This window comes from Nomascus leucogenys, chromosome 3, assembly GCF_006542625.1.
Source record: "Nomascus leucogenys isolate Asia chromosome 3, Asia_NLE_v1, whole genome shotgun sequence".
NCBI lineage: Eukaryota > Metazoa > Chordata > Mammalia > Primates > Hylobatidae > Nomascus > Nomascus leucogenys.
In genome coordinates, this window is record NC_044383.1 from 133,214,879 (window position 1) to 133,242,357 (window position 27,479).

General features: G+C 40.1%; 1 protein-coding gene across 3 annotated transcripts in view; it reads left to right on the forward strand.

The window, feature by feature from the left end:
- The first annotated feature begins 18,972 nt into the window (after positions 1-18,972).
- Positions 18,973-27,479, forward strand: part of STXBP5 (syntaxin binding protein 5) — a 184,727-nt gene continuing 176,220 nt past the window's right edge. For all 3 annotated transcript variants that reach the window (XR_004029379.1, XM_003255850.4, XM_003255849.4), the window contains exons 1-2: positions 18,973-19,230; positions 20,513-20,610. Coding sequence is in view for 2 of the 3 variants with exons in the window: in XM_003255850.4 (XP_003255898.1) it covers positions 19,075-19,230; positions 20,513-20,610 (254 nt within the window). In the remaining variant the exon portion in view is untranslated. The remainder of the gene's footprint in view (positions 19,231-20,512; positions 20,611-27,479) is intronic.

Sequence of the window (27,479 nt, forward strand, 5' to 3'; positions counted from 1 at the left end):
ACTAGCAAAATCAGGGCTGGGGAAGACAGATTTAAATATTTCTAGAAAGTAATATGCAAGGTGAGTAGTGACCCAAGATAAACTAGAGGAGCATGCAGGGACCAGGTGGTGAGGATATAGAGAGTAAAAGTTGTATCCCAGAGGCAGGGAGTGAAGAGATGTGAAGAGTTTTGAATACAGACATGACCTGATTAGATTTTTGTTTGTTTTGTTTTTTTGAGACAGAGTCTTTCTCTGTTGCCCAGGCTAGAGTACAGTGGCATGATCTTGGCTCACTGCAACCTCCACCTCCCGGGTTTAAGCCATTCTCCTGCCTCAGCCTCCTGAGTAGCTGGGATTACAGGTACCCACCACCATGTCTGGATAATTTATGTAGTTTTAGTAGAGATGGGGTGACCCATATTGGCCAGGCTAGTCTTGAACTCCTGACCTCAGGTGATCTGCCTGACTCGGCCTCCCAAAGTCCTGGGATTACAGGCATGAGCCACTGCGCCAGCCCTGATTAGATTTTTACATTGCATAAATAATCCCTGGGTAGCAAGGAGAGATTCCATACTAGAGAAAGGAAGATAAGGAAGTCAATATTGCAATAATCTAAGTGAAAATAATGAAGGCTCAAACTAGGACAAGTGGTACAGTGGGGAGAAGAAGAGGAAACGGACCCTGAGCTATTGAGGAGTAAGAGTCCTGGGGCTTAGTGACTAATGAATGTGATGGTGAGAGACAAATAGTGGTAGTCTTCTCCGAAGGAGAGAACATAAGAAAAGCAACATGTTCAAGGGAAGAGATGAGCAGCCTAGTTTTAGACATGTTGACTTAGTGCCTAGATGGCATTCATGTGAAAATGTCCACATGACAACGGGCTGTTTAAATCTCACTTCCCTTTCACTGAAGAACTGGTGACTTCAGGATCAATATAGCCCCCCTATATTTGTACATGACACATGTCAGGGAACCATGCAACTTGCAGAGGGAAGTGGCCTGGCAGCTCAGGGCTAACTTTCACCAAGGGAGTGGGGAAGACTGATGCTAGCCCTGACCAAGGTGAGCACTGAGCTTACTTACTCTCTTCTAACGCATTCATCCTTTGCTGTCAGGCTGATTTTCTGGAAAATGCTGGCAGGATAGAGCACGTATCTTCTCTCTGATCGGGAGGATGTTTAGCTTGTGTCCTCATATTTGCAAAGAATATGGATGAAGCCAGGTAGGTGTACAGTTAGCATTTGAAAACATCTAATTAGAAAAAAGAAATAAGTACCACCTACCTTGCTATACCAGTATCAAAAGCACATTTATTAAGAATATATTTAGATGAAACTCCCTGGTAGGCATTCCATAAAAATCATTAAACTCTGTCCATCATCCAATAGAATTTAGAGAACAGTACTTCAATTGTAAAATGATAAACCAACATGAACAACCACCCTCAGGCTAAAGTGACTCAACATCAACAAACACAAATATCAAAGTACGTAGTGTGAGAAATGGCCAGCTCAGAGTAAAACACGGAGGCAAACAAATACATATATATGAAGAAATAGTCATTTCCTTGTCAATCTACTAAGAAAAGTATCATTGAGGACAATACTTTTGCTATTTGTACAATGATGAGTCTGGGTTTCTGGGAATAGAACTTTCCACATTAAAAAAAGTAGCCTGGTAATGGCTTGTAGGAAGGTGTAAGATAACCTGATAGAGGGAGAATTGTGTTAATTTGCTTAGGGAGAGGGAACATGTTGGATCTTCGAGGTAGAGAGTGGGGATCATAGTTGCAACTCTCAATGGGAAGGCATTTTGATAACTGCTACTATGGATTTATTGTCTGCACTCAATATTAGAAATTGCAATCCAACTATGTAAGTTAGGAGCACATGTGAAACCACCCCATATTATGCCTTATTAAACAGAAGTAAATTTTGAATTACATCAGCTTTATTACGCAGTCTTCTCAGGCTTCATTGGAGTGTTGTGACTTCTATTGTAAGTTTCCAATTTTCAAGTATAATGACAATGTACTTAAGCTTGCGTATTTTAGGAAAAATACATTTCTATTTCAGGTGAAAGAAATAAGCTGCATGATGAACTCCTGAAGAAGGAAATTACATTCATTTCCTTCATTACAATATTTCTGCTACAAAATGTTAGTACAATGAGCATGTTTGTAACTGCAACCAGACAACTTTCACCACTAGTAATTCTAAGGGTAGAACAGGTTTCATAAAATGGAGTGAAAGAGGACAAAGGAACAGAGCCAATGAGGTTAAGGTCTGACAGCTGGTAGGACATCAGCCTAATATAAAGTTTTGGTTTGCTGTGCTGACGCTCAGCGTAGATTTATTAAGAGGGTTCTTTGGGGATGTCAGCCTCGGCCACTGTGACAGCAACATTACTATTACCACCAGATGATGCTGAGTCTTAGGATTGTTAGAGTCAGTTAAGTTTTCTGACTGTCTGGATTATAAGCAATGGGAATCTACATAACATTTTCAAAGTTATTGATTTAGAAAAGTCACTGATCAAAAAGCAGGCAAAAATTCAGTGCCAACAGCAAAAAAAGTCACAAAGGCAGAGATAATGTTAGGAGGAATTATATGTATTCCAGTACTTAGGTAGAAAATCAACTGAAGTCTTGGACAAGTGAAACAAAATGAAATACAATGAAAACTGGAAGGGAAGAAAACTAATCTCTGGTGAGTGCTTAATTAAACCTAGGAGGAAAGACAAAGTCAAACTGAATTAATAGAATATTTGCTATTGATACTATCTATAACCTTGATTCAGAATCTTGAAATTTTCATTAATAAGGTATATCCCTAAATTCTAACCATTTCCACAAAGCTACAAACAAAAATTTTACAAAATGCTTTAGAATACTTTAAATAATTTTTTAAAAATGGAATGGAAGATTGAAATTGAAATGTGGAGAAAAATAAATAATGCTTACCTGCCATACATTCTGAGATTTATCCCTACTTACCCCTTTTCCTAGGCAAAATGAGAGGGGAATAATAAGGCCCTGGAGAGGTGAGTGACTTCAGTTCTTTGGAAGGTCATTGCTGTGTGGAGGAGCTGGGTGCTCACACAAAAATGACTGCACTGTCAATTCAAGGGGTATGTGTTTGGTCATTTATGTCAGAGGGGCTCGGTCTGATAATGTTAAGAAGTGAGATGTTAGGCTGGGCACGGTGGCTCATGCCTGTAATCCCAGCACTTCGGGAGGCCGAGGCGGGCAGATCACCTGAGGTCAGGAGTTCAAGACCAGCCTGACCAACATAGTGAAACCCCGTCTCTACTAAAACTACAAAAGTTAGCCAGGCGTGGTGGTAGGCACCTGTAGTCCCAGCTACTCAGGAGGCTGATGCAGGAGACTCACTTGAACCTGGGAGGGCAGAGGTTGTGGTGAGCTGAGATTGTGCCACTGTACTCCAGGCTAGGAAACAGAGCAAGACTCTGTCTCAAAAAAAAAAAAAAAAAAAAAAAAAAAAAGTGAGATGTTATCCTGCTGACAGCATCACTTGCCTTATGTGAATTCATGACTTCAGACTACCTGCATGACATGTTTTTCCCCTTTAAAAGGAGAAAAAGTGTGGTACTTATGGAAGTATAAAGGAAAAAGCCAAGCTGAATGTGGATAACTAACTCTTAGGATCTTTATAATATTTTAAACTAAAATCAATGAGTTCCTTCTTTTTAAGAGTTTTATAAATTTATGTCACAGTAAAATAAGAATGAGAATGTTACAAGAATGTTGAATATAATGTAATATGGTAGGATAAGGAAATAGGTAGTAAGGAGCATGATTTTTCTCTCACTTATTGTCCATCCCTCCAATGACCCTCCTTGCTTTTGGGCTCAGAGAAGCAGGTCCCTTTTTGGCCCACTTGGAGATCATGAAAACTTTGCTGGCAAACAAAAGGGGCAACGTCTTAATTTTCAATCCTTAATTTAAAATGGAAAGATTTAGGAAGCAGACAAATGCAATTGAGGGGGAAAAAAAAAAAAGAATAGTCTGCTCTTTCTGCCCTCTCTGGGCAAATATGAGCAATGAAGAAAGGAAGGGAAAAGTTGAAATGTTAGGTGCAAGTGTGGGGAGCTCTATACCTCAAGCTCCCTCCACAGGTGGATGGAGAGTTGACGAAGGGCACCTCACAAACATATCTGTCTTAGCTCTGGCTACTATAACAAAGTACCATAGACAGAGTAGCCTATAGACAACAGACATTTATTGCTCACTGTTCTGGAAGCTGGAAGTCAAGATCAGGATGCCAGCATGGTCGAGTTCTGGCAAAGGCCCTCTTCCAGACTGCAGACTGGTTGAAAGAGACAGACATCTCTGGGGTCCTTTTTATAAGGACACTAACCCTATTCATGAAAGCTTCACCCTCAGGACCTCATTTCCTTCCAAGGTTCCACCATCACATTAGGGGTTAGGATTTCAACATATGAATTTATGAACATAAACATTCAGTCCATAACAATATCTATCTCTTCAAGTATCTTCTTTGTCTGTGCCCCCTTTCATTTTGGTGATCTAAGAGTAACAAACCTATGTCTTCTGTTCTAGGAAGTTATCAGCTTCCCAGAGAAGAAATTACCCACTCCACTCAGTTGGCGTGGCCAATAAAGTCAGAACATAGCACTACAGTAGAGAGGAGAGGATTGGAGAAAGGCTTCTTGGCCCTAGTGTGGGTCTTAAAATCAGATAAAGTATCATATTAGATGGCTATGGGATGGGCGTTCCCCACTAGAAATCTGAGTCCATGGCTTCATCTCAGCCAAATCTCAGCTGCAGAGTTGAGTAAACTTCCCAAGACCATCCCTGACCTTGAAAGGTGGAGGTTCATAACCTGTGCTGAGAACCTGGCAGGATGAACCAAGGCTAAGAAGTCGATACATTTCCATTCACCTCCATGGCAGCACTGTGAGAAAGGCAAGAAGCAAACATCTTGAAATGACTGAGTTTAAAACTGGGAATGGCTAAAAAATCCCTTAGCTTACCTGATATGATGAGTCTAATTTTTCTACAACAGGTTAAAAAAAATGAGGAGTAGCCTTCAAGTTAGAAATTAATTTTAGCATTTGAAAGTGAAGGAAGTTTCACCTGCATGCTGCGAACTTTGTGCCTGCTGCTATAATAATGTTTCAAACAGGCTGTTTGGGGGATCTCTGTCCTTCTCCGTAATTTGCTCCTGGATAATCATTTGGCTGCCACTAAAGCAGCGATCTGAGTTGTGTGGCAGCCAAGAAAATCTCAGATCCTGTGTTTGCTAATTGGACACAGCAATTCATGCTCAGGGGCAACCAGTAAAATGGGCTTCACTCTGCCAGAATTGTTTTGGCTTGCATTTTTGGGTTAGTCACACTCCCAGTTCTCTGATCCCTGAAGTATCTTCCTAGCCAATAGCATCCCGATTCTCCACCCAGGCATAGGGAATGCTCATTGCACTATATCTGGAGATGCCAAGGCTTTCTGTGGAAGATGAGGGTTTGCAGTTGGACAGAGCTTTGTATTTTTCTGAAACTTGTTCACTTTAGAATAAGAGTTAATATGATAATCAATTCACAAGAAACTAGAAGTCATAAACATTAGACAATAATATTCTGGCATATATTTCCACTTTAGAGATAATATAAATCGTAGCTTGCAAGTCAAATCAGTGAGAGAAACAGGTGGCTCAGTGATAAGACTTTAGGTTTAATTAACTAAAATTAAACAACTTTTAGTTATGAAATTATAAAATGGAGGTCCAGATGATCACATGTGCCTGACCTGTGCAGTGGATGCTTAGATTATTAAAGGATGTTTGGGAAAATGAGAACACAATTACATTGGATCTTCAAATTACTCCTGAAGATTTACATTTTTTCTCTAAAGTTTGAAGTAGAGAACATTACCATAAAGAGAAAATTACTCTGGTTATTTAGAACTTTAAATAAGTCAGTTCTTCAAATCAAAGATTTATTCAAAGCTCTTTGATTTGAAGAGTATTTATAGTTTTCCTAATTAGGGTATAACAACTAACAAAGTTTACATTTTGATTACTTTTCAATAGGACTTTTTTGGCATTTACTGTTTGATTTCTACAGCATGTCTTACTTTCCTCCATTTTACAAAGAGATGTTTGTAAATGGAGGGGTTAAATTACGTGGTAAGTGCTATGTTGTCTACACTGGAGCTAAAAGGAACTCCTGCCTTCTGGTCCAGAGTCTATTGATTCATTTTTCCTTGATCAACTGTCCTCTGCCTCAGGGATGCCACAGAGAAGAAAACCAAGTCCTTTACACATAAACGTATGGTGCCTTAGGTAGTGGTTAGAGCTAAGGGGAAAAATAAGTACAGGCAGGAGGACTGGGGTGAACATGGGAAGTGCCTATGTGTGTATGTCGGGGGAAGGGAAATTGTATTAGTCTGTTCTTATGCTGCTAATAAAGACAAACCCAAGACTGGGTAATTTATAAAGAAAAGAGGTTTAATGGACTCACCGTTCCACATGGCTGGGGAGGCCTCACAATTATGGCGGAAGGCAAAGAAGAAGCAAAGCCACATCTTACTGGAAGGCAAGTGAGCTTGTGTAGGGTAACTCCCATTTATAAAACCATCCGATCTCGTGGGATTTATTCACTACAACAAGAACAGTATGGAGAAAACCCACCCCCGTGATTTAATTATCTCCACCTGGCTCTACCCTTGACACATGGGGATTATTACAATTCAAAGTGAGATTTGGGTGGGGGCACAGCCAAACCATATCAGAAATTACTCCTAGTTTATGAGAAAAAGTCAAGGAGTGCTATATTGATGAGGTGACATCAATGTCGGTTTCTCACATCATCAATTTGTCACAAATGGTCAAGGATGAGAATAAAATGTGGAAATGGATCCTGCAAATATCTGGGGGAAGAGAAGTATAGGCCAGGGATTATCCAGCCCACTACCTGTTTTTGTAAATAAAGTTTCACCGGAACACAGCCAAGCACAGTTGTTTACATATTATCTACGGCTGTATTTGCACAGTTTGTGCAACACTGGCACTGTTGCAATGTGGTTGCAACTTGGGCTGTATGTGGCCCACAAAACCGAAAATATTTACTATCTAGCTCATTAAAGAAAAGGTTTGCTGACTGCTGGTTTACACAGAGGCAACAACAAATGCAAAGCCCTGAGGCTGCTTGATATCATCAAGGAACAGCAAGAAAGCAAGCGTGGCTATGTTGGGATGGGCAAGGGGAGAGGGAGAGGAGATAAGGACAGACAGAGTAGAGAGTGGGGACTGGATCCTATAGCACCTTTACAGGTCATTGTAAAGAACTTTGACTTTTACTTAGAGGGAGATAAGGATGCTGAGTACAGGACTGACATGACATATTTTAACTTCATCACACACTTTAGAGTAGATGACATGGGTCTAGGGATGGTGCCTCAAGCCTGTAATCTCAGTCCTTTGGGAGGCTTGAGGCCATGAGCCTGCACAACATAGACAGACCTCATCTCTAGAGAAAATATAAAAGTTAGCTGTGGTGGTGCATGCCTGTAGTCCCAGCTACTCAGGAGACTGAGGCAGGAGGATTGCTTAAACCCAGGAGTTCAAAGTTGCAATGAGATATAATCACACCACTGCACTATAGAGTGAGACCCTGTCTCAAATTTTAAAAACCACAACAACAAAAACTTGACTAGGTGAAAGGGGGTTTGTTTAACACATACTGCAATCACCCAGATGAAAAATGATTCTGGCCTGAACCAAAGTATGAGGGTGGAGACTGTGAGAACTTGTTGAATTCTGAATATATTGTAAAGATAGAGCTGACAGGATTTGCCAACGGACTTAAAATAGAGGTATGTGTGTGATGGCCAGGGGTGAGAAGTGAGGGGAGCAGGTGATCAGAGGTTACTGATGTGAGCCTGAACATCTGAGAGGGTAGAATCACCATTAACAGACATAGGAAGATTTTGGGAGGTGTAAGGTATAGATTGAAGTTGGAAGTGAAGAATTTAATTTGGACATTAAATTTTACATGTCTTTTGGATATAAGCTTCTTATATAAATCAAAAGCATACACAAATCAAATCTGGAGTCCAGGGAAGAAGTTTGAAGTAAACATACAAATCTGGGAGTCATCAATGTTTGGATAATATTTAAGTCATCTTAATATCTTAAGTCACCTAGAGAATGGTTATAGACATTAAAGAGAATGATTTTATTAGTTACCACTTAATACATGTGACAAGTTTTGAGCTAGGAACTTTATACTATGTAATCTTACAACACTTTACTTAGGTATTTGTATGCTCATTTTACACATGAGGAAATGAAAAGTATGAAGTGACTTGTCTGACTCTACTTAGCTAGTGAAATGTTAGAGTAGGCAGTAGGCAGACATAAGCAGAGCGGGAGAGGCCTCCCGCCTCGACCCCAACCCAACCTAACCTTCCTTCCAGGAATGTCAGGTGATGGTCAGGCAAATTGTTAAACTGTCTCTCTATAATAATAATTGATTGCAGCCGGTGCTAAGGAAAGGCCACATCCCAACAGATAGAAAACACCTGAAGACAGTGATCAGCAGCTTCCCAAAAGATCTCAGTTGGTTGAGTGGGCTCAAACATTCACAGTAAGAGGCAAAATAGCAATGTTTAAGTGGTCTATGGTATATGACGTTCCTTTAGGAACCCTCAACTGGTAAGGGAAAAACGTCTCAGATGAGCATGTGCACAACTTCAGTAAACACACTGAGCATGCTCACCTCCCAAGTGCTGGCAGGCCACTGTACACGCGGACAGCCTGCCTCATGGAAAAATCAAGAGCAGGGAGATTCAAAAGCCCAGAACCCTGTTAACGTGTATAAGCTCAAGTCAAAGGTCAAACTGGGCACCTGGATCTCTCAAGTTGCCTGTTTGACCCTCTTCCAAGTGTTCTTTACTTCCTTTTATTCCTGCTCTAAAACTTCTTTTTTTTTTTTTTTTTTTTTTTTTTTTTTGAGACAGTGTCTCACTCTGTTGCCAAGGCTGGAGTGCAGTGGCGTGATCTCGGCTCACTGCAACCTCCACCTCCCAGGTTCAAGCGATTCTACTGTCTCAGCCTCCTGAGTAGCTGGAATTACAGGCATGCCCCACCATGCCCAGCTAATTTTTGTATTTTTAGTAGAGATGAGGTTTCACCATGTTGGCTAGGCTGGTCTCGAACTCCTGACCTCAGGTGATCCACCCACCTCAGCCTCCCAAAGTGCTGAGATAGCCACCGTACCTGGCCCAAAACTTCTTAATGAACTCCTGCTCAAAAACTTGCCTCAGTCTATCTGTTTTATGCCCCTCAGTTGAATTCTTTCCTCTGAAGAAGCAAGAACCGAGCTGCTGCAGACCCATACAGACTCACCACTGCTAACAACAGGATCTAGGTATGTCTGCCTTAGCGGTCTGAGACCTCACTGTTATGTCATGACATAAGAAACAGAAATACAAAAGAGTGAGCATCAGTAGCAAATATTTGAATAGTTGAACAAAAAAACAAATACTGAAGTAGGTAGCACATTGCCACCAATATTGTCACCGGGTGGGTACCTCTCCTCTATGTCTCAATCGCAGTGAGACACCTCTTTAAGGAAACCACTAGACTGGTAAACTATGATAATGTTCTCATGGAACTTCCTCCTCAATTTCCTGAATTTAACAAACCCTCTCATCATGAATAAGCAGAACATTTCTAGCTTAAGAGGCAGCCACTGCCTAGGAATTTATGTATCAATGATACGCACATTTTAGGCAAACTACAGATTACTAAATTTGGATGCTCTTATAGTCACTGGACACATCCTATATTAAGTTAGAAAAAACAAACTTCATGACTGAAAAGTAAATATGAATCATTTGAAATAATACAGGGCAGAGAATGTGACTCATCAATAGACGTAACCCACAGTGTCACTAAAATCTTCACGGTGTTGCCTTTACCCTCACAAATCTATTGGCCCTAATCAAAAATGTTTTTGGTTGACTGATAGTCTCAGACTACTTTGTTTTCACTTCTTCTCAAAAGTGCAGTCCTATCTAGCTGCTAAAAAATGATGTAAAGCAAAGAAACAGCCTGGTATCCCCTTTCTTTTTCTTCCTATACTCTTGGAATGAAAGGATCATTGCTTATTTTATCACAACAAAAATCGAAAGAGGCATGGCACTCCATGCTGAAGGGTGAATAGTGACTATCTTGTATGTAAATGTGAAAACCCCCATTTACTTTAATTATGAAGCCACACCTTGAAGTTACACCATCATTACGGTTATGAGGAAACCAAGGAAGGGAAGTTGTACTGGGGGGCTGTTGAACAAGGAGATTAAGTCTTGGTAGAAATATTTGGGTCATGCTGACCTGGATGAAATTTAGTGGGAGTAGTCAGAGGTTCTGAATGAGTAACAAGGACTGAATGATTTCAGGGACCTGCCTCCTCCACCCTCCACATTTTCCAACCCTAAGAGTTTTATCCTTGGAGGCCCGTGCTCTGGGACCAAGTACCGTGGTGATGAGTATGTGCCCAGTGGGAGAGTGTTTCTACAGAGTGTGAAATGAGACAGAGTAATTATCCTCAGGAGAACAAAAACATGCCTTTGACATTGGGTTTGTCTTACCTTTCGGGGATTCTGCTTCCCTACCACTAAATTGCCATCCTATTGGTTACCAAAACCAAGTTGAATCAGGTTTGTATTCCCCACAACATACAGCAAGATACCTGTCACATAGTAGGCCCGCAGTTAATGTTTGTGGGATGAAATACTAATGCTCACCCTGCTGGCAGGTAAACAAACACTAAGATTCAGACTTTTGATCCTCTGTCTTGGAAATTGCACTATTACCTTCCGTCCCTCCCTCGCTGTATAGACTTTAATCATTTTGTGTCCCCAACATCATGATTATTTTTTTCTCTGGATTTATTTATGGGCCAGGAATAGATTGGAACTAAAATACCAAAGTGTAAGTAGTTACATTGCTTGTCCTTCCTTTGTAAAGAATATTCATTCTTTGTGCTTCTGACCTATTCACCTTTTTTTCCCTTCCTGATTAGCTAAGGCTATTAGCTGAGTGTCAGGGAGAAGGGAGTAGATAGTGCTACATAAGAAAATATGTGGAACGGAACAGTCTAGGAGGTGAGATGAGGGGGTATTTGGAGACAGCAAGTAAGCCATACAGCAAAGGCTGGGCTTTCTGAGGAGAGAGGGACATGGGGATGGCGGGGGAGTATTTGAAAAACTGCCTTGAGTTGGGGTAGAAGGTGGTGGGGAAGCTGATAAAACGGTGAAGAGAATTCAGAGATGTTTTTCTATGCTAAGTGTTTCATCTTCCTTCAAAAGTGGCCTTAACAAATTAAAACAATATCTAAATTGTTCTCCAAGGCTTTGGAGCTAGGGGTGTGTGTGTGTGTGTGTGTGTGTGTGTGTGTGTGTATGAAAGAGAGAAAAAGAGTATGCTGAGAATTAAAAGGCCCAGTTTTATTTGGGGTATAGTCCATATTTTTTATATTCATTTTACTAACATTTTGGTTTACTAACATGTTACCAGGTAATTTAATGGGGATTTTTATAAAAAAAATTGCATTCCTAAAGGAACTTAGTTTGTGCCATTGGTCATAGGATCAGGAACAGTGTAATGGATACTAAAGGTAGAATTGGGACTAGAGAAGTGTGAAAATAGAATAATAGAATGCCATAAAAAAGAGCAGCTGATCCTGAAGCCTAAAGGTAGTTAGGAGGCCAGAAATTTACCCCAAAATGGAAGCTGTTTGACCCGGGCTGGGGGAAGCAGGTACTCCAGTTTTAGGTCTGTAGGCACATTATCTTTGGACAAAGTGTGTAGTGTTTCCTACAAACATATTTTTAAAAATCCATTCTGAGTTTAAAACTACATACCTAGTCCTATTTGGAGGAACTCCATCCCATGGACACAGACTATGCTTTCCTACCTTCTGCAAAAAACTTCTAAGAGTTAATTAGCATCTTTGCATGTTTTCATTGTTAGTATTAATATGATTCTCTTGGCTCTGATGGGTCTTTAGAGGAAGTGTTCCCACTCTTCTTATGTTAAGGTTTTTGTTTTGGTCCTTTTTGATTTCTTATGTGGTAATCTTTAGGGTTGACCAGAAAGAAAAGAGTTTGCATCTAAATGTTCCACAGTTCAGTGACTAAGAGGGGTGACACAGCCCCAGAGCCTACGATGGCAAGCACTGTTACATCGATCTCACACTGTCTCACTAGGCTGCCCTGTCAGGCAACTCTCTCTGAGGGGAAAAAGCGGACAGTTTTCTATTAGTGTGCCAGTATTTAGTTACTGACCTATTTTTCAGATGAAGAGTACTACTTTGCATGCTGCATAGTTTTTAATTAAAAAAAAAAAAAGATAGCCAGGCGCTGTGGCTCATGCCTGTAATCCTAGCACCTTGGGAGGCCAAGTTGGGAGGATCGCTTGAGGTCAGGAGTTCAAGAGCAGCCTGGCCAATGTGGTGAAATCCCATCTCTACTAAAAATCCAAAAATTAGCCGAGCATGGTGGCGGGCGCCTGTAATCCCAGCTTCTCAGGAGGCTTAGACAGGAGAATCGCTTGAACCAGGGAGGCGGAGGTTGCAATGAGCTGAGATCGGGCCACTGCACTCCAGCCTGGGCGAGAGCCCTCAGAATCACACTTGGTGTGCTTGGCCTTCCCTTTGAGAATACTTTTCAGAAGTAATATGATATACGATTAGTTGCTGTCTAAATATATATATATGGGTTTGAATCCAGGGGTGGAATGCGGGATGCAGTGGAAAGAGGCAGTTAAGGTGAAGAAGGAACAAAATATTAACTTATACTGCTGTTTCAAGCTTCTTCCATTACCACAGTATATTAGCTGTGAGTAATTCCATAAGGAACAAGCTTTATTGCTTGCTCTTCAGTCCACAAATCAAATTTTAATGAGTTATTTGAAAAGAAAAGCGAACCCTTTGGGAAAAATTTAGCAAAATGTTCAATGTATTTACAATAACATTCAAATCCTAAAATATTAAAATTAAGAATAGTGGGAGCATTATTTCTTACCTCAGATACTGTTCCCATTTTAGAAATACCGTTCCCATTGTAGGAATAGCACTCGAAATATGAGGATGTATCAAGCAATTTCTGATTGCCCAATCAGGATCTAGGTTTTTAGAATTTGACGTTATTTTTCACTAATATTATATATTAATGCCTACTAATTTACATTTAACTGTACATTTGGTTCTATTAGTTTTGTTTTGCACTTCTGGAATTTTCTCTTCACTCGGACTTTCTGACCTTTGTCTAGACATTTTCGTCTATAGTTTAATTATACCCTTACAAATAATATTAAATATTAAATTACAGAGGTAATCTCTGCAATAGTGAAGGCTCACTAACATCTGCCTGATATGTTTTTGTACAAAGGCCAGAGCTTATAAAATGTCACAATGGGCCGGGCGTGGTGGCTCACACCTGTAATCCCAGCACTTTGGGAGGCCAAGGTGGGCAGATCACTTCAGGTCAGGAGTTCAAGACCAGCCTGGCTAACACGGTGAAACCCCATCTCTACTAAAAATACAAAGATTAGCCAGGTGTGGTGGCACATGCCTCTAGTCCCAGCTACTCAGGAGGCTGAGGCATGAGAATCACTTGCAATTGGGAGACGGAGGTTGCAGTGAGCCAAGATCGCGCCACTGCACTCCATCCTGGGTGACAGAGCAAGACTTGGCAACAAAAAAATAAAAAAGTTCAAGACCAACCTGACCAACATGGAGAAACCCCCTGTCTACTATAAATACAAAAAAATTAGCCAGGCGTGGTGGTGCATGCCTGTAATCCCAGCTACTTAGGAGGCTGAGGCAGAAGAATTGCTTTAACCCAGGAGGCGGAGGTTGGGGTGAGCTGAGATCGTGCCATTGCACTCCAGCCTGGGCAACAAGAGTGAAACTCCATCTTAAAAAAATAAAAATCATAATATAGTAGACTCTGCTTGTTCCCAGATGAGTCTTGTGCATTTAGCTAATGATATTTGTTGAGTCCACTGAGGAACAAATGGTAACCAGAAATTACTCAGGAGTCACAACTGTGGAAATGAAATTGTAGTACCACACTTTGAAGTGCTCAGGCCAAAACTCGAGGCATCATATTTACCTCTCCTGTCTCTGATACCTCCATACCATCAGCAAATCCTTTTGGCTCTACCATTAAAATATAATCCCGAATCCAATCCCCTGTGCACTACAACCACTTTTAACCATTCTGGTTCAAGCCACCAACCCCTTGCTGGATTACTGCAGCCATCTCTTCACTGTAGGAAGAACTGACAGTAGAAGGTAAAAATGGCGAGTGACAGATGGCTACAATGATCTCTACTTTCTTTTACAATTAGATGCAAGTTGTATCTAAACTGCTATCAGAATATTTGATTACAAAAACCAGAAATATAATCAAACTACTTAACACAAAGAAGGAAAGAATGTCTCAAGGTTCCATAAAGAATAAGATTCAGGAACCAGAAAGTCAGAAACCAAGATTCCACTCTCCACCTCCTTGGGTCACTGGTGGTCACTCTCTGTCATCTCTGTGTCTGCTCCATCCTCCCAAGCTCTGTATAAGAATGGGTACACTCAGCTGTGGTGTGCAGGAAATAAAACACACTACCCAGCCCTAGGACAACATGGCTTTCTCCTCGTTCAGATTAATTTGTAATTTTGTAATCCAATTCTAAATTCTCAGAAGATGATCTCTTGGCTTGCCTTATTTTCTGGTTTCTGCCTCAGATCCTAGTGGTTTGGACCAGGAAACAGGGGGACCTGATTAAAACAGAGTTGCCCGGACCCGTCATTTAGCAGGGGCTAGGGAACCCATTCAGAAAAGGTGGCTTGAACTAGACAAACCAACTAATTAACATCTGTGCTGCAATTTCCAAATAATTTCAATTCAATATTCTATTAAACTATGTAGTGAATTAATTATTGTCATGCACTCATCCTTCGGGACTCAACAAACTGAAATTAAGTCAATAAAAATGAATGCTAGCAAGTGAGGTAGATTTGTTCTACTTTCCAGAAAGCTTTTGCCATTAAATAATTTCTCATTAAAATGTTTATTTTCAGTTTCTGCCTTCTCCATCTCTATCAGCATCCAGCTTACCTTTGCGATCTGTACCAGGGCCTGCATTAGTCTGGTAACCTTTAAACTGGATAATGAGGACTGATAGATTCAGAAATGTTATGAATTCTTGGTCTTTAGTCTTCTGCGCCTGTCAATTTCATATGCTAACATTCTTTTAGTGTATGTGTAGTTTCGTTTTCTTAAAAAGTTGGCTTTTTATTTTCATTGTGTTGGCAGAATATTTTTTAGTGCCACCTTGACTCAGTTAAATGTAAGATATATATTTATAATTTGTCAGTGGTATACTATTACATCATCACCTTATGGTCCATTCTTCAAACAGGTAAGAAATAATTTCATTCAGGAGAATGTCACCTAAAGGCAGAAGCTATTGAATTGCTTGAAATCAACATACTTATTCATTCAAATAAAGTAAATAAACACAACTTTTCTGAGAAATTATGATGGGTAAAATTCTCTGTTTTGTGCTCAATTTAAAAATGAATAATATAGATTATTTATTTTAATTTATTTAATTCTAAACTTAAAATGTTTAATTAATTCCAAATAAAATTCTTAAAATTTCCGTTCTAATTTGAAAAAACAAAGTGATTAATTCTAACTGACTTATAAGAACTACTGTGAGTTTGAGGATCGATTATTTTACCTTTGCTATAATAAAGGTCGTTATTTTGGGCCATTGTTGGTTTTGGCCATTTGGATTTGTGGATAAGTCCCCATGTCTCTGAGCACAGAGGATGGACTGCAAATTCACAAAGGTAAGCTATATCCATCTTAAATTCCAGGTATCCACTAAAAACTGCAATTCTGAGGATGTCAGAATGAGTTCATAACCTGATGGAAAACATAAGTATAGAAATAAAAACAAACATTCTAGAGTCAGAAGTAGGCAACTGGCTTAAATTAGTGACTTTTTGAAGTCCCCTTTACCTCAAGGACCCTGATAGAACAGGAAACTGACATTTTTGAGTGTATACAGAGTACTAGGCAATGTAGTACAAACTTTTCATATTCTTTCTTTTCCCCTGCCAGTCCATTCTCATAAATTTCTAAGAAGAAGGTGGTATTAATCTCATTTTAAACCTGAGGAATCTGATCCCTAGAAAAATTCAAAATTTGCCCAAGATTACACATATTACCATGGCCTGGACTGAAGTTCATGGCTGGCTGACAACAAAGCCTATATTTTCCCACTACAGCACAAGTCCTCTCAAGAAGAAGTTGTCTTTTTTTTCTAGAAAGTTTTATAACCCAATGATGAAAAATTATCCAATAGATTTATTTTAGACCTAGGTAAGTAAAAAGGCAGATCATACAATTCTATGGGGTTGTGATCTGTCTGTTTTGCAATTTCCCCCTGTGGAATCACATGTATTTTTAAAAAGCTCTCAAGGTAATCCTGAGGCTCTCTTCCCCATTGTCTTCCAATGGTCTTTGCCTCCTGTTAGCTAGGTCTGCTCCTCCTTATCTGGCGTGATCTATGGTGGGCGTCACCATGTCCAAGCCTTCCTGGCTAGTTAAGTGGCCCTCTGCCGTCTTCCTTCATTATTCCATCATTGAACTCATCACATCGTTTTACAATTACTATTTATGTTAAAAGTCGTCTCCGTTAGACCGTAGTGAGCTTGCTGAAAGCAAGAATTGCATTTTCGTGTCTTTAGTACCTAGCACAACGCCTGACAACAAAATGTTAGAGAACTAAATTAATAAAAAATTCAGAGCCACTTGGAAATAGTTTAAGAATGTCCTCAAATTTGTTTTCTTGGTCGTTGCACCCAGTGAATCAACTAATTCAATAAATATTAAACGACAAATCAAAATTTTGTAGGTTCCAAATGCAAGACATCGTCCTGGGATGCGGAAGCTGCAGAGTGAACTACATTTCCCGAAATCCCTGGGCCCAGTCGTAGTTGGTTCGTTGACTGCTTTTGAATGCTGGTTAAGTTAACCAGTAGGGTGACGAAAATTTCCCTAAAGGAGAGGGAGCCGACCAATCACAAATAAGAGGGCGGGTGCTTCTGACAGGTTTGGAACTTAAAAAAACCCTTTGTGGCGGTTCCGTGGCTTTTCCGCAGACCAGAGCGCGCGAGGAGTCATTCGCCAGGAACTTGTCCCCCTCTCCCCGAATTAGGATTAGTCTTCGTGTACTTCCCTCCTTCCCTACGTCTTTCCTATTTCCACATCCTTCCTAATCAAGTACCTGTGCTTCCGTCCACCTGTCCTGTTGAACGCACTCTCCGGGGGGTTTCCCCGGCACAAGCTCTGTCTTTTCCAACTTGAGCCAGGCATTTTTCTCCAAGCATCCACGCGAGATGGACAGTGCGGCAGCGGAAAGATCTGAGCAAAAACTTCATCCTATCCCCCTTTCCCCGTTCAAGAGTGAAGCTCCCAGGGGATTACTGAGTGGCTCATCAGCGTCAGGACGGATTGAAAGTTCTGAAAAAGAGTGGCAGCGCGGCGTTTCCTGCCACCCGCGCTCCTCCCCGGCGAGCGGCTGGGTGCGGGGTAGTGTCATCGGCCGGGGCTGACACCGGCCCTGGAGCCGTTCCCCGCTGGCAGCCTCTTCCATCCCAGCAGCTACCTGCTAAGGCCAGACACAGCTTCCACCAACAGTAACAGCTGCAGGAAAAAGAACTCGTTTTTTCCCGTCTAGGTTTCTCTCCTTTTCCTGGTACCTAAGTCCATCATCCTCCTGCCACTGACATATCGTTGTCTAGACGCTCTTTTTCAAAACTCAAATCCAATCAAACGAAAACAAAGCCCGTCAATAAAGCAAGAACAATAATACTGCAGCCAGAGGCCAGGAGCGTGCACCCCATTAACGGGGAGAAAGCATCAAGCCCTGCTGTAATGACTGAATTGGAAAGAAAGGTTTCCTGCTGCTTGTTAGTCGTCAACATTTTTACTATGCCAGCTGCAAGAGAAGCAGCTGCATACTCTGGCAACTCGACTGGGGTGGGAGAAATTTAGCCAGCGTCTGGGATTTTCGCAGAAGATAATTTAAGCCCCAGCTTCGCTCCGGCTGGGGGGTTGGGGGCCTGCAGGGCCAGGGTGGGGGAACGGGGCTGCGGCGCGCATGCGCAGGTCCCACAGCCCGGCTCCGGGGAGGCCCTTCTGCCGCCACCGCCGCGGCCCGCGCTGTAACCGCGGCTGCCGCTGCTGCTCGGGGTGGGCGTTGGTGCCGTGTGCCGAGGCGCCCTGTCAGGCGAGGGGGAGCGGCTGGGCGGGGAGAGCCGACGGCCGCGGCGGCGCCTGAGGAACGCAGCCGGGCTCGAGAGCGGCGAGGGCGGGCCGGTCCAGCGGCGGAGGAGCGAGGCGGAGCGAGGCAGGCGGCGCGGGGACCCACCCCAGGCGCCGTGTGTGCGAGGCCGGGCGGGCAGCGGCGGGGAGGCCGAGCGGCGGCCGCGGACAGAGAGCCGGCGACCCCCGGCAGGAGGAGAAGGAGCCGGAGGACGCGCCAAGGGACTGCGGGGCCGGGGCGGGCGAGCAGCAGCGCGGCCGCGGGCCATGGACGCAGCAGCGACGGTGGCGGCGGCGGGGGCGAGCCAGGGCGGCGGCGCGGCGCAGAGTTCGCCCGCGGCCAGGTGAGGCTGAGCTGAGCGGGCTCGGGCGCCGCCGCCACTGTTGCTGCTGCCGGGCCGCGGAGCGGGGAGGCGGCGGCGGCTGAAGCGGCGCCACAGCAGCCGCGCCACAGCAGCCGCGCCAAGCAGCGGCGGCCTCAGAGGAAGAGGGGTCGCCGCCCAGGGTTCTTGGGGCCGCCGCTCTTGTCGTCGCAGTATTTCCTGTTCGGATTATCTTTTGCTTACCCACAGCTGCCTCCTTCCCCTCACGCTCCCACTCCTCCGTTTCCGCGGTCGAAGCTGCCCTCGGCCCCGGGTAGTCTCCCCCGCCCGGGGACCCCCTGTGCTTCCCCTCCTGGGCTGCGGGGGAGCCCCTCCGATACCATGAGGAAATTCAACATCAGGAAGGTGCTGGACGGCCTGACCGCCGGCTCGTCGTCGGCGTCGCAGCAGCAGCAGCAACAGCAGCAGCATCCGCCTGGGAACCGGGAGCCGGAGATCCAGGAAACGCTCCAGTCCGAGCACTTTCAGCTCTGCAAGGTGAACTGAGCGCGCAGCCCCGCGACGCCGTCATTGAAAAATTGGGGTTGTTTTAAGGGGGCAACTCGGGCTTTACATGGGAATGCAAGGGAAGAGAACGCCAATAATAATAATAACTCTAATAAAAGGCTCGCTCCTCCCCTGGCAAACGTTTCTTCTGTGGGTTATTTTGGAGATTGATACCTTACTCCTTTTCGTTGATTTTTCTCTTTCCCCTTTGCACATGCAGCAATCAGTTCAAGGTTGCTACAAACTATTATCCGACCTTTAATTCATATTCTGACACTGCCAATAATAACCTGGAAGCTTTTATATTCAAGCGTTTTAATATGATTCACCAACTTCGAAGTTTCCTTTGGAAACGGTGTCTAATGAATGTTGTTTATCAAAAAGCCAAACCTGTTCTACCACGCCTTTGCTCATCACTTTTCCCTTAAAATGTGGTGTGAGTGGCTTGAGATATGAAATCACAGGGTTCTTTTTATCATTATGTTTGTTAAAAAGTACCGAGATTTTTGCCTGTTAATGGCACGATAATTGCCATAGCGTTCTGTAATTCAGAAAGAATGATGCAGCGAATTAACTCACCAGCTGCTTAATGAGAAACACAAACTTGCCTCGGTTTTAATACCTGCCTTTCTCATAAATAGCCATGTATTTGTATGTCAGAGTTTCTTAAAAGTGTGCATATATATATATATATATATATATAGGTCTAATGCCCTAAAATGATTATGGCCTTAATAGTAAATTGCAAAAATACATGTACTCATCTTCGTTCTGTTACAAGTGTAAAATGTTGGGATAGAGGTTTGATTATTGCTCTACTGAATGCTTGACTAAAGTAATTATATGACAGCTTTTCCTTAGAAGTACTTGCGTTAGCATCCAAATAAAGTAATGATGAAATGAATACTGCCAAAATAAAGTATGAATTGCATTTAATGGGTTTACAGAATTTTGGACCATTGCAAACTTTAGTCATCTGTTGTCGGATGTAATAGTATAGAATATTAATAAAATATTTTCTTCTATGGAATACCAGTATTATGGAAAAGCGAAATTAAAGTATATCACTGGACTAGATTTTTGTTTGTTTCAGGTTCTATGTGAATAACTTTGTTAATGTAGGTTTCACTTATTTTTTCAAAAGCAGTAAGTGCATGTGTATGTGTTTTGCATCAGTGGTAGTGGTTCTAAATTCTAACGCCTCTATTGACTTTTCTATTTTAAAATTTCGCTTGCTGCCTTGGTTGCTGTGATGTCACTTGCCCATCCCTAGACTGTTCGCCATGGATTTCCCTATCAACCCTCAGCCCTGGCCTTTGATCCTGTACAGAAGATCCTGGCAGTGGGAACTCAGACTGGTGCTTTAAGGCTGTATCCTTTCTTTAAGTTTTTTAACTTCTGCTTTGTTTTCCCCAGTCCTTCTGTGTTGCTGATTAGTTCCAAAGAAAATTTTATTTTCCCGTTGGTGTGATCAGATATATACTATGAGAAATCATGTGTTGGCTTTTCCCTTGATTATAATTCAGCTTATATACTGCTGTGATGTTTCTCAGCTCTTAGTTTATAGTAGCTAAACATATATCTAAATAGAGGTCTAAAGTTTTGTTATAATAACTATTTTATTTGTAAGGAGATAGAAGTTTCTAAGGAAAAATATATCTGCTTATATACTATGGGTCTGATGAATGGGGTATGTTAAGGATGAGGTTTAAAGACAATTACTTTTAAAAATAGTATGCATGGTAGATATTGAACATAATTATGACCTATTCTAATAAATTAGAGATTGGATTTCAATCTGAATTTGGTTATTTTTGGCATGTCCGTGTAGAAAAACAATTAGCAGAAGATAAGTGTAGCAAATTAATTTTCTATGAATAGTTATAAATGGTTAATATTTCTACCAGTTTTTAGAGCATTTTCTTGAAAAATGCATGGGGATAAATTTTTTCTCTTGATATATTTTTTCTCTCACAGTCTACATTTGTTATGTATTTGTAAAAACTGTTAGGTTACTATACATTAAACTACTAGTATAGAAGTAATTACTTTTCCTGGTTATGTATGAACTATAGTAGTTTTATCAAGCATTTTTTTTCAAATACTTCAAAAGATTTTTTTCAAGATAATTTTTTAGTGAGAACAGTACAGACGACTCACTTTCTATTTTTATATTGAAATGTGTTTTCTTTTACTGTGACTTTGAAACATACTTAACCTAAATATATTCTTATTTTTAAACTTTAAGATTTGAATTTATCCATCCGTAGGATATTTACCTCCTACATATTAATGAGTAACATGTTGGTGATAAATAGAAAAAATAAATCACTAGATGATCTCAATAGACATTACTATTGTCAAAAAAAAAAAAAAAAAAAAAGAAATATAGGATAGGGGAGGAGCTTTACCCCTTGACATTTTAGATTTTTCTGGTTCCTGAGAAGGAGCAAGGGAACCTGCATTTGAGTTAAACATGTGCCAGGCATTTTACTTACATTTTAAAGTCATTATTTCAAAGAAGTTTTATGTGATACATATAAAGATATATATATATATATATATATGTAAAGATAATGCCTCAAGTTTTATTTGTGACTTAATGTGCTCTCTTCAAAATGCTAATAGAAGTTTTAGGATGGACTATTGAACTGTGTTACTAAGTAAAATCTACTATACATAGTAAATACTAAGCAGTCATACCTTTATAAATGACAAAACCTGACCAGGCTAGATCTGAATCTGTTAATTTCTGATACAGTGTGTCTGAAGTGCTCTTGCCCAAATATCTAGATAGTTATGACCAGAATATTTTTTGGCTTCAATTGTTAGATATTTTTATTCCTGAACTCAATGATCAAGACCATCTAGTTTAGGGTTGTTGTGTGAAGATGGGAATGAAGTTATTTCGTCAGTGTGGGCCCTGAGTGTTCAGCAAAACTCTGTAGTGATGAGACTAGTACAGCGTTGGATCTAGATGCATTCTTTGGAACTGAAAGCAGTTTCTTTTTTTTCCCAACAAAGAATTTCATAACTGGACTAGAAGAAGGAAAGTAAAGTTGAATTAAATCAGCTATTTTTCCATTATTTTGCTTTTCTGTAAAATGAGTTTAGGTTTTATTGTTTTCCCAGTGTGGTCTCGACATTCTTTTGATAAATAACCTTTTTTCCTTGTAACAGCTAATCTAGCCCTTTTATAATTTAGTATAATTATAAGTGAGTACCACCAGCAAGGCTGATTTTATGAAACCAGATTCTTAGACACTTTTACCCTAATGCATTTGAGTAATTAGCAAGTTGGCACAAAAGGTGTAAAGTGTTAGGCCTAGTGCTAATTGCCAATTAAAATCAAGGATCAGGTGGCCAAAATTGTCACTTGTATATAACTTTTGGTATACTTTTTATAGTTAAATATTATGTGAATAAAAGTGAACCTGTAATTATAGTTTGCAGTTATACTCTAAAGTTTTTTTAGAACCTCCTTACTAAGAATGAAGTATGGAAAACTATTTACTAAATTACTTTCTACTTTGCCTTTTTATGAGATTTCTATGAACATTCCAGAGTGATAAATTGGCTTGCTTGCCAGTAATACCACCTAGTCATTCCTTCTGTTGGGTTTAAGTAGCAGATGAGCTTATGAGCTTTATTTATTATGGTTCTGATTTATAGAAAATGACTAAGCCCTTTTTATTTTATCTCATTTTCCATATATGTGCTTTCAGGTATATGTTAGTGTCTCTTTGTTTGTTATTTTTGAAACTGGACGCCTAAATTCCAAATCTCCACATTTGGTTAACATGCAGATTTACTACAAATGTGTATATTTTGACTTGGATCTTTTGTATATTTTCCTATTGTAATTGGTTTCTTTTGATCCTTTATTCTCTTCTTATATTAGACTCTTATAGTCTGTAACACAGTTATCCTAAAAGGTATCATTACAACAGAAAATAGACTTCTAGATAAAGTATTTTCCTTGCAGATTGAAAAGTAGGCGATGTTTTCAGAAGTAAAATTAGGCTATTACAATTCCAAATGTGTATGTAATTTGACTGATGAATATCTTCCTAAATGTTAGAAGACTGTACTAAATTGATTTATCTACTCTGGGTTAAAACCAAAAAACCAAACAAGAAAGATATATCTGATAGCTAATGTTTGTAGACAAGGATTAGTGAAAAATCTTAATCCTTTAATAATACATAACAAATAATGAGGCAAAATAAATTAAATGTATTTACTACATTAATGTATAGCAAATGACATATGATATAAATATGCTGAATGCTAAACCTTCTTGGCTTCTGGAGAGAATATGAGATTGAAGAATGAAGGTATTTTTAATAATGTTATTGTCTTTATCGAGACTTCTGATTTACTACTAAAATTTCAAATTGCTTCATACTTTAATGTAATCATGGGTTACCCTGATCTTATTTTTAAAGTAAATTTTTTTTCCAAACACAATGAGGTCATTTTATATATGAATATTTCAAGGACTGAGCAGAAAAATGGAATTTCAGGTTTACTGAACTTGTGTAAAAATTTGAGGTTTAAAAATGAATTGTCAAATTATTATCGAAGAACCTCATTCATTGTCTTCTTGACTGGTGGAAAATACAGTGAAATAGACAATCTCTGTTTGGTGAGGCATGGATTGTCTTTTATAATGCAGAGTAATGTTGCTGGAGACGGGCTTACAAAATGATTTTTTTACCTTAGAGTTGATTTAACAAGCACTTGAGTGTCAGACAACATTAGATTATAAATTGTGGCCTGAATTCTGGTTCTTCTCTTTCCACTAAATAATTACATGTCCTTGAATTAGGTTTTTTTTTTCCTTACTATAAAAATGAAGGTGCAGTATTAAATGATTTCTTCAAGGAAAAATTTTATGATTTCAAGTAGTTATGTATTCTAGAGGAGTAATACAAAAGAAATGAAAATGTGGTCCTTCCTTTCAAAAAGTTTGCAGTTCTAACCGAAGGACTGGAACTAAATAAGCAATTGAAATTTGAGAATTATTTGGGGCTCTACTTACATTACACAAAGTCAGGTTACATGTAAATTTGTTGCATTTGATGAACATTTCTATACATTGGTAGATAAGGATTCAGAATGACAGGGAGGAAGGAGTGAGAAAATTATTCTAGGCAAGGAAAACAGTATGGGCAAAAGCATGGAAAAGGGAATTATGCGAGTTTGGAGGAATACTAATGAGGCTGGTTGGAATAATTGAGTTAGCAGGAGAAAATAAGGAGGCTGTTGAGGGTCTTGAATTTTAACCTGAGGTATCTGCATGATGTTCAGTTAGGAATAATAGTTACGTAATAGGAGATGCTGACAGGAAGAAAGCGTGATTTTTTAGCATGATTAGTGGGGTAGTGGTATCATAGATGAAAAGAATGGACCAAGTAAACTTCACAGAAAATTATTAATCCATATAAGTAGTAAAGTGAATCCAAAACAGGGTTGGCAGAATGGGAATTGGAGAAGGGCTTGACTTGTTTGTATAAAATCTTAGGGAGTAACTAAAGATGATAAAGTTTTGCAAGTAAAGTAATGAGGCAATTACAAGCGAAGTGAAAAACTTGGCAAAGAAGTGGCAGAGAAATGTTGAGTTTGAAATTATGTTATCTTTAACTTTTATTGTATTATCATTCTGACAGAGTAGCCTAGACTTCTTACTTTAATGTGAGAATTTGATATACTTTCACTGTTTTGTTTTGGTTTTTTTTGGCTAGTCCTTGGTGATTTCCAGAATTTTGTTATTGAATTTATATTTAAGGTCATTAGTAGCTGTTTGGCATTGTCCATTTATTTTCTGTCAGTGTTTCTCAAAGTGGTAGCTTTTTGGGCAGGATAATTCTGTGAGTTTGTCCAGCACATTGGAGGATATTTAATATCCCCGTCTCCCACCTACTAAATGCCCATGTTGCCTCCCCTGTCAATGTGGCAACCCAGACCCTCCAACACACTTCCAGGTGCCCCTGGTTGAGAACCACTGCATTTAGCCCAAGTTCTTCACCAGTTAAATAAGAATAATAACCCTACCTAGCTTGTGAAGTTATTGTCACGATTAAATCTAATAAAATGTGTGTGTGTAGCTTTTACGATCATGAAGGAATATTGTGGATACATGATTATTACATTATTATAATACGTGATTATTATTAATATGAGAGTTTTTCTGTGGCTTTAATTTTCAGGTCCTTCATTTCTATCAGCGAATACTGAGTGGCAACTGTGTAGGAAGGCCTTCAATTCATTTATTTTTGTAGCTAATAACAAACTTTGAGGAAAAGATACTGAAAAGCCTTGTTCTTTTCTTTGAGTTTGTTTTTAAAATGGTTGTGTTCAGCTGGGCACGGAGGCTCATGCCTGTAATCCCAGCACTTTGGGAGGCCAAGGCAGGCGGGTCACGAGGTCAGGAGTTTGAGAACAGCCTGACCAACATGGTGAAACTCATCTCTACTAAAAACACAAAAATTAGCCTGGTGTGGTGGTGCGCGCCTATAATCCCAGCTACTCAGGAGGCTGAGGTAGGAGAATCGCTTGAACCCGGGAGGCAGAGGTTGCAGTGAGCCAAGATTGTGCCACCGTACTCCAGCCTGGGCAACAGAGCAAGACTCCGTGTCAAAAAAAAAAAAAATGGTTGTGTTCTTCTCAACCACAAGTTTTCAAAATTGCTACTTAGATGTAATAATAATGTATGCAAAAGTTTCTCACATATGGCAAATGCTAAATTGATTAATGACTTTCTGTACTGTACTTATAAGATAGCATTAGAATATTTTGACTTGCTACTTAATTTTATTCTATAAAACATAATTATACCATGGCAAAAAAATGGAAATGATTTTCATTTGAAATAGTTAAAAGTAAAATAATTAGTTTAGAATTTAGCCAGTGTTTTCTGTTTGTTTGTTTGTTTTGATTCGGGGTCTTACTCTGTTACCCTGGCGTGCAGTGGCAGAATTATAGCTCACTTTAACCTCCACCTTCTAGGCTCAAGCAATCCTCCTACCTTGACCTACCAAGTATTTGCGACCACAGGTGTGTGCCACCACTATTTTGTTTTTTTTTTTTGGTGGAGACCGAGTTTCACCATATTGTCCAGGCTGGTCTTGAACTCCTGAGTTCAACCTCCCAAACTGCTGAGATTACAGGCATGAGCCACCACGCCAGATTTTTATCCACTCTTCTCCCTCCCCATCATTTTTGTTCATAGCCACTTTCCTCCTCCTCCATCCTTTTTGTTCATGGAAGAGTTCTGGTCATTTGGAATTGTAGTTGTGCAGGAGAAACAAGGAGCTTGAAATACTCAGCTCATATCTCAACTCTTAGCTCCTCATTCAAGAGGACATTGCATAAAAGGAAGAATGAGTGCTGTATCAGCTATAAGTTGTGATTCTTAGCATGGACTACTGCAGCAGGAGGAATAGGCACATTTATTTCAGTACAACCAGAAATGGAATCTGCTTGGAAACAGTTTATTTTGCAATGGATTTCTTGTGGAGGGAAACAAATGTGATAGAAACCATGGAATTGAAAAGAATATGTTAACTGTTGGAGAATCAAGTCCGTGCTTTGTAAGCCTTTCTGCTTTAAGTAAGATGAGTTTTTGTCTCTGTTGGATATTCTCTTTGTTTTCTGTTTGGTTTTCAGTATGATTCATTTGAAATTACAACCTAACTTTGCCATCCTAAAGGAAAAAGTAAAGGCATTTTGGAAGAATTACCTTATTATTAGGAGATTCTTCCAATAATCTTCACACTTACTTTGTATAAGTGAACTAAAATCTCTGTGCTTCAGTTTCCTTTCTTGTAAAATGGGGAAATTGGGATGTGTTATTTCCAAGAATCCTTCCAACTTTTGGACCTTAGTATTTCTTTTTCTGTGGGGGATTCAGGAATTCTTTGGACTGTGTTCCTGTAAAGGGATCTTCTGGTTGATTGCTCTGAGTTCCTGTTAAAGAGAATGAAGTATTAGACTCCATACCATTGTGGCTCCCTCAGCTTTGTGTTCATTGACTACATTCATAATCCAAGTCAGTAGAAGCACAAGTGTAAACCTTTGTTTACACTTTGTTTACAGAAAGGACCAGGAAAGAGCATGTGAATGAACTAACACAAATGTCTTTCCTTGAAACAGTAGCTCACATTGAATACTAAGATGGTGGATTGTAGCATTTTCTGTGTATAACAGATAAGGTCTCATTATGAAATAGGAAACCA